General features: G+C 45.5%; 1 protein-coding gene across 1 annotated transcript in view; it reads left to right on the top strand.

Annotated features, from left to right (window-relative positions):
* The window catches only part of DDX4 (DEAD-box helicase 4), a 33703-nt gene extending 27572 nt beyond the window's left edge, over positions 1–6131 (top strand). Inside the window, 5 exon segments of the mRNA XM_006761782.1 lie at positions 2696–2841; positions 3829–3928; positions 4695–4965; positions 5112–5222; positions 5824–6131. Of these exon segments, the coding sequence (XP_006761845.1) occupies positions 2696–2841; positions 3829–3928; positions 4695–4965; positions 5112–5222; positions 5824–5910 (715 nt within the window). The 3' untranslated portion in view covers positions 5911–6131.
* Positions 6132–8331: the final 2200 nt, after the last annotated feature.

Consider the following 8331-nt stretch of genomic DNA (forward strand, 5'->3'; position numbering starts at 1 on the left):
GTTTAACTAAGGTCACCTCTCTGAGAAAGGTTGTTTCCCCAGGTAGGGATTTTCCCCTGAAGTTAGGGAGGGAATAAAACCTCTTAATTAAGTGCCAGGCGGGTAATTAATCACTTTAACTACAAACAATCACTTAGGATAATCTCCTTCAGTTACTTCCTTGTAGCTTAACAGGACAGTAGAGTAGTGGCTTTGGAAAGGAGATATCAAACACCCTAACCTTTGGAATAGAATGGATGGGATTAAAATCAACTGGTATAAATACAGATGTGACAGGATAATAAACACAGAACCTGGCTAGAGAACCTCACTATGCTGATCAACTGAACGCTGCCTCCATGTCATTCCTTCTTCGCCGACTCCGTCCACACCTTTGGGGACTCCTGGACCTGCTGGGGTTGGACCCCAGCAGATGGATTACCAGCAACTCCTGTGCCTCATGTCCAAAGCTGACCCCTTCTTCAGCCTCCTCTTCCAAGTTCTCCTTATTGGGATCATGGTCTTTTTAAGCCCAAATCCTTTGAATTATGTTGAATCCTCCTTCACATTCCTTTATGTCACTGCCCTTGAACAATACTCAACTTGGCAGTTATCCCTAAAATGTTTCGAATCTGTTAGTTTCTTCTGTTCCCGGCTGTAATTTAGAGCCTTTCCAGTTTTCCTTTGCTTGTTGCCAGTAGCTTTCCAACCTGCCTCCCTCCCTCAGCCCCACTTTCGCAGTAAAGATAATTCTGAAACGAAGTCTGACCCTCTTGGACGCTGATTCAAAATAAACCCTTGCATGTCTCCCATCCCCGCAGACTATAACAGCTTTCAAATGCTCACACATGACCATCGGCCTCACCTGCCACTTGCTTACCTGGAATCATTTGTTTCTGGTCTGTGAGCGGTGTCCTGTGGCTGGACAAGTCACATCCTATCCTCCTCGGTATTTGTTCTCATCTCTCCTCTCCTTTGGCATGGAATGCCTTGCCTCATTACTCTTTCACATTCTTACTTGCTGTTTCCTCAGATCAAGCTTCAAACTCGAAGACTCTTCTAAATAGACATCATTTTAAACTATTTAAAACATTGTACATTTATTGGAATGCAAGAAGTGTTCAATAGATGCTTTTGTAACACTAGATTGTTATAATAAACTAGAAGCCTGGTGCATGAAATTTGTGCACTTGAGGGGGGGGGGGAATATTCCTCAGCCCAGCCTGTACCCTCTCCAATTTGGGACCCCCTTGGGGGATGTCCGACTCACAATCCGGAACTGCTGGCTCCCAACCGCTCGCCTGTCTGCCTGCCTAATTGTCCCTACCCTCTTCTGCCTGCTAGCCTCATCACCCCCTAACCACTCTCCTGCCAGCCTGATCGATGCCTAACTGCTCCCCTGTCAGCCCGATTGCCCCCAACGGCCCTCCCCTGCCAGCCTAGTCCCCCTCAACTGCCCTCCCTTGCCAGCTCCATCACCCCCAACTGCCCTCCCCTGCTGGCCATCTTGTGGTGGCCATCTTTGACCACATGGGGGTGGCCATCTTGTGTGAGGGTGTAATGGTCAATTTGCATATTACTGCTTTATTATACAGGATACATTAAAATACTATATAATTATTAAAATGTGTGAACATTAAACTGGACATTTTAAAAGTATAGTAATTATTTTTATATAAATCAATGTGAGCACTTCAGAAGCAGAGACCATCATATTCATTTTTGTGCACCCAGTGCCCAGTCCCAGGTGTGCCTGGCAGAGGTGCTCACGTGTGGTCAGTGATGAGGAGGAGGATGGGCAGGAAGGAACTGTGCTCCCAGTGCCCAGTCCCAGGTGTGCCTGGCTCAGGCGCTCACGTGTGGTCAGTGATGAGGAAGAGGAAGGACAGGAAGGAACTGCAGATGCTGTCAGGGTTTATGGATGAGAGGGTGCTTGCTGGATGGAGGTAGATCAGAAGGAAGCTCTTCTCTTCTCTCTGGTGGGGAACAGGTGAGGGGAAAGCACAGCAGTGATTGGTGAAGGTTCTGGGTGGGCTGAGTTTGCTCTATTTTCAGATACTCGAGGAGGCAGCTAGAGAACAAGGGGAGAGAGGGGACTGAGATTTGGACCTGCCCTTCATCCCCCAGACGCAGCTGTGTGACTGCCAGGCCCCTTCTCCAGCTCCCAGGTCTCGGGGTGACCTTGTGCCTGTCAAGATGCTGGTGCCCAGCTATTGGGCGAGCAGCCTGGCCTGGCCTCTGGGCCCTTATCTCGCTTTTTGGCCCAGTTTTGTTCAAGTATGACTTTCTGTGCATCACGATGTGACACGCACTGACCTATGGTCTGGTTTGCTCCTAAGAGTTCGTTTGAAGTTTAGTAATTTGATAAAGAGTATTTTCCGTGATAAAAATCAATGAGCAAAGAACAGAATTTTTGCATAAGCTTACATTTCAGTGGAGCATACTTTTTATTGTTGTACACACATTTTATAGTTTTGCGTGGTCAGCACATGCAGTTGGAATTACTATGTCCATTATTTGACACAAACTTTTTCACTAGTAGTTATGTATTTTGCAGAACCTTAGTATTTTATATTGATCTTTAAAAGTAGTATTTGGATGATATAAGTATTCACCTTATAGTGTAGTTGTTATGATCTGTCTTGCAGGATTTTAGCAGATATTTTGCATATTAATGGAAGAGGTTAAGTGAAGGAATAATCTTTTGTCTTTCAAGGATGGCTGGGGAGTTTTTAAAACTGAACTACTTGTTTGTTGCTGTTGGACAAGTGGGTGGAGCATGCACAGATGTCCAGCAGACGGTCCTCCAAGTGGGCCAGTACTCCAAGCGAGAGAAGCTGGTCGAGACCCTGCGGAACACAGGTGCTGGCATTGGTGTGGTTATCTTTGTTACGATTCTCATTTGTTAAAGCTACTCTTAAGGATTGTTTGGTATGAGTTTTAATTTTATTTTCATTCTTTTTCTAAAGCTGTTTTTATGATTCAGTTTTCTGTGTAAATTATATAGTAGTATAGTCCTTTCTCCTCCATAAAGGTTAAAAGTAGGAAGGATTTGAGACTTTGCTTAACAGTATTTGACTAAAAACTATTCCAGCAGAAAAATAGGGGGTTTTTGTTTGTTTTAGAAAATAGAAAAGCTTAGTAACATATTTTTACATCAAGCTCTGCTCCACCCCAAGTGAGCTCTGCTGTATTTCCAGCTCCCCGTTTTGCTTCTGAAGGCCTCCTGTGGTCATCGATCGGAAGCGTTTTAGAGCTGGAAGGGACTGAAAGACCCAACTCTGCTTCTTCAGAATATACTGCTGAGAAGTCCAGCTCCCCTTCCCCAGAGCAGCTCTTAGGGAAGGTCATCCACTGTGTCTCTTAGTGTGAGGGAGGAGCTGCAGGCTGTACCTGGAAACAAAACTTCCTGTAGGGCCACATACTGCCTCTCGGGCTCGCAGGCGTGTTACAGGCTGCACGTCCTCCCTCCCCCGCTCTCCTCCCCCACCTTCCTCCCGTGTAGTAGCTCTCTCAAAAAAGGAAAGAGGCAGAAGAAGGCAAGAAACCATCTGATTTCCAAAAATGAGCAAGAGAAAGAAAGCATTTTCTAAAGGTACCTGGTCTTTATGTACAGGGTGCCCCTCAAAAATGTACGGTGCACACTTTAACTGCTGATTCAAGCTGGATTTCTCTCTCTCCCCAGCCCAACCCATGAGAGGATATTTGTGTCCCTGATAGCGACCAGGCCGGTTGGTCGAGGTGCTGAGAGTGAAGTGATGGACGAGAAGTTTTCCTACCCACCTCCCTTTCCTTTTCCTGAGTTTTTGGTTTGAATGTTAGTCATAGTTTCATTGTCTTTCATTGTAGGTGATGAAAGAGCTATGGTCTTTGTTGAAACTAAGAAAAAAGCAGATTTTATTGCCACTTTTCTTTGTCAAGAAAAAATATCAACAACAAGCATTCATGGGTGAGTAGATTAATACCACTTCCTAGAAGGGTGGTGGTGTCTACTTGCCATTTGTTCAGAAACATGAGTCTATATAACGAATATGATAGAATCCTAGGATTCGTGTTCAGAGTTCTCAAAACCTAAATGTTCTTCTTCATCTTCATGTCAAGGTTTTATTAGAACTAAGTGTCAGGGACGAGGGAGGTAAGGCCTGTCTTAGGGCTCCTTCTCCCCAGGAGTGGGGCCTCCTCTAAGGACCCCTGCGGGCCTGGTGCTCAGAGCCAGGGCTCCCTCTGCCGAATCTAATCTCCTTGGTGCACTGCATGCTTACAACGCGCTAACATGGCTTGTTGGTCCTCCACTGGTACGTGTAAAATATTATCAGTGACTGCGTAGGATGCTGAGGTTATACTTTGCCAGAAACCTGTATTTTTTAAGAAAGTATTCTAATCAAGTGTCGTGTTTTTCCCAAGACTAGAAAGATTATTAATAGAGATTAATAGATGAGACTTGGCATTTGTCATCCAAGTTTACAGTCTGTATGTCTTAGCTGTCACCCCATCTGCAACTGGGGATGGTGTTCCAGCCTCAGAGCATTGTGGGAACTGTGTGATACGTGGTATGTGAGAGAACATTAATGTCATATGTAGCTCGTATTAAAAAGAAATTTAGTGTCAGATGTTTTTACTGGTAGTAAAAATAAATTCACACGTCAAACTTGAAAGGCTCTCCTTATAGTTTTTGTCAGAGCTGTCCAAAAATATGTGCTTGCCTTTCTTCCAAGGGACCGGGAACAGAGAGAGCGAGAGCAGGCCCTGGGAGACTTCCGCTGCGGGAAGTGCCCCGTGCTGGTGGCTACTTCCGTAGCTGCCAGGGGGCTGGACATTGAAAACGTTCAGCATGTGATCAATTTTGACCTTCCCTCCACCATCGACGAGTATGTCCACCGCATCGGGCGCACCGGCCGCTGTGGCAACACCGGCAGAGCCGTCTCCTTCTTTGATCCCGAGTCGGACAGGCACTTGGCGCAGCCGCTCGTGAAGGTGCTGTCGGATGTGAGTGTCCCGTCTTCCAGCTGCACGAGTGTTCTCACGTCAGCGGGGCAGTCGGCGCCTCACAGGCAGGGGCGTTCAGGAAAGCGGAGGGCAGTCTTTGAGGCTGCATCGGTGCCTGTGGCTCATGAAGTACATTTGTTTTAAAGGCTCAGCAGGACGTTCCCGCATGGCTGGAAGAGATCGCCTTCAGTACCTACGTGCCCGGCTTCAGTGGGAGCAGCAGAGAGAGCGTGTTCACATCGGTGGACACCAGGAAGGTTGGTGAGGGCAGCTCGAACGGGGCTGTAGTCACTCCGTGGAATGTGCCTGATCCTGTGACATCCCGAGAACCGTCAGCGTTTACCTGAGCCATTACTGTTCTACCTGAAGGTTACTGTAATATTTCTCTAAAATGTCATATATCTATAGGTATTTTTGGTGTTAAAGGTGCAGAATTAACATCAAGGTTTATACTCAGAAGCCCCCCTTTCCCCAAGTGTGCTGGCATTTTAAATTCTAATTTGATATCGCTTGAACTGCCTGTAGGAATGCTTTATTTTGGGAATTCTTGCCACATTATTACAAAGATACAGTCCTAGAGACATGAGTTGTACATCTTTTCTGAGGTGTCAGTTTCTAGGCAACAGAAACAGCATACAAATCATGAAATAGTTGTGCGTACTCATTGGTGTCAGAGCTTTAAGTTTCTCCATTTGCCAAAACTATTGGCTTGAAGTGTTTTCCTTGACTTCCCAGGTGGAGCTGGGCCTTATCCCCAGAGCTGGGTCCTGGAGACTCACGCTACCTGCTCGCGTCTGGGCCCTATAGCCTGAAGTGGTCAGAACACTAACTCTTTCTCTCTCTCTCTTTCTTTTAAAGAATTTCCGTGGCAAGAGCACTCTGACCACAGCAGGCTTTTCCTCTCCACAAATCCCTAACCCAGCAGATGACGAGTCGTGGGATTAAAGCCACGGCAGCTTCAAGTTCTGATAGAGTTTCAATGCAGAGAAGCAGTTTTGATTTGAGTTTTTAACGGAAGTGTGAAACCCAGTACTTGTACCTCCTGTCGTTCTGTTCTTACTCCCGTCCTTGAAAACCCCTCACCGACCAGTTATGAGAGATGCTAACGCTACAGCTTTGCAGCTACTGATGCAGACGGTGTTGACTGGAAAGATTAAAGCATTCTAAACGCCTTGCTTGCTTCTAGTGTATTCTTCAGGGATTGTAGACATGTTTCCTGTCCAAATGCTAAGTGGGTCTTAGGCTAGTGTTTATGACCCTATAATAAGCAGCAGTGTGTGTGAGGCGCTTGGTGAGAAATGATTGGGCTGAGTTTTCCTTACAAGGAGGGTTTGACACAAAGATGTGTCCCTGGAACGGGAGGCAGAAGTGACAGCAGGAGCCTCTGCCAGCAGCTTCTCGTCGTCAGAGGTGCGATGACTGCAGTTGAGTGTGTGCAATGTGAGCTCTGTACTCAGTGGCCAAACAGTGTGTGTTCGTGTCCTGTGCAGATTGTCCTCGAGAATACAGGCTGAGACTGCGCCCTCCGAGCTTGGCCACCGCGCTTTCCTTTCTCGGTTGCAAAGCATAGTTTCAACTCCTCTTGAAATTTTTTTTTTAAAATATATTTTATTGAGTTTTTACAGAGAGGAAAGGAGAGAGATAGAGAGTTAGAAACATCGATGAGAGAGAAACATCGACCAGCTGCCTCCTGCACACTCCCCACTGGGGGTGCGCCCGCAACCAAGGCACATGCCCCTGACCGGAATCGAACCCGGGACCCCTCAGTCCGCAGGCTGACGCTCTATCCACTGAGCCAAACCGGTTTCGGCTCCTCTTGAAATTTTTGTTATGAAACCAGTGAAGTAAACAAAGTCATCTTATATAAATTAAATATTAATATAATACACTAATACACTGATGTAATGATGAAAACCATTCTTTGAATACAAACTATATCAACAAAAAACAATCTTGTTCCTTCCTGCCATAATTAACCTTTTGATGTTTTAAGATTAATGAGGGAAACAGCCCCCTTTTCACTTGCCATTATATATCTTAAACTTACTATGTCTAGAATGTAAGAAGTTCTTAGATGATTGAATGAATGAACCAAAACATTAAGGCATAAAGCAGTAAGATGTAAATAGTAGGGAGACAGAAACGATCTGTTTTGAGTGTATGTTAATGTTCACTTAAATTCAAAGCAACATGTCCTCAACATATATCTTGTTGTAGGAATTTGATTAATAAATGAGATCATATATGAAAAGAGGGATGTTCAACAAGATGTTAGGATACTAGTTAGATGCCTGCCACATACCATATTCAAAATGAATTTCATGTGAATTACAGAAAAACCTACAAAAATACAGTTAAATATTAAACCTTTGAATTGTAGGTGAGAGTTGATTGTAAGCTCAAAGGACAGACATCATGAAGGAAACAATGATTTACTTAAATAAAAAGTAAACAGGCAAGTAAAAATCATATGTGACTCCAGCGGGCTGTCAGTGTGAGTCTGTCGGTGGCTGTGTTGGAACCCGGCAGACACATGGGCAACTCCGAGGGAAGTTCCACTGTAAAAATACGGGAAATACACTTCATCTCACTTCTGGAAAAGGTGGGCGGGGGGGGGGGGTCACTTTACTGTAATGTCTCTTACCTTTCCCAGTTTGTTTTGTTTACAGCGCTCATTTAGGCCATTTCTGCCTTTTCCATCTCCTCAGAGGGCTTCTTGGTCTGATTGCTCTAAAAGGCTTTTTGACTACCTCCATGTGTCACATTACCACACGTAACTGTTGCTGAGTCACAGGTCAACATGGGAAGAAAAGCATGCGCAACCCACCATCATGGCAGCCCGCAGCAAATGGCCCTGTGTCGCTTTCCTTTCCTCAGTTTTTAAGAAAATATCAGAGGAGCAGACAGTTAGAAAGTGAAATGTGATAGGAGGGTTAGACGAAGCCGTAGGCTCCTGCCCCTCCCTTTCTCAGTTGCTGGCCCACATCCCCTTCACCTGCCTTCACCGTGCCTTACTGTCTCACCAGGTTTAGACTTCTGTTGACCTTATGTATGAGATGTCAGTATGTAACTCGCCTCTCCTTAGTCACTTCCTATTTTCTCTAGTTGTGTTGAAATGCAGTTGACATACAGCACAGTGTAAGTTGAAGGCGTGTAGCATAAATGTGTGTGAAATGATTACCGCAGTAGGTTTAGTTAGCATTCATCCTCCTCATACAGATACAAAAAAAGGTAACACAGCCCCGGCCAGGTGGCTCAGTGGGTTGAGGCATTGTCCCACATCCCAGAAGGCAGCAGATTCAATTTCCAGTCAGGGCACATACCTAGGTTTCAGGTTGATCCCGGTGGGGCGCGTTCAGGAAGGCA

The sequence above is a fragment of the Myotis davidii genome, unplaced genomic scaffold, assembly GCF_000327345.1.
Source record: "Myotis davidii unplaced genomic scaffold, ASM32734v1 scaffold496, whole genome shotgun sequence".
NCBI lineage: Eukaryota > Metazoa > Chordata > Mammalia > Chiroptera > Vespertilionidae > Myotis > Myotis davidii.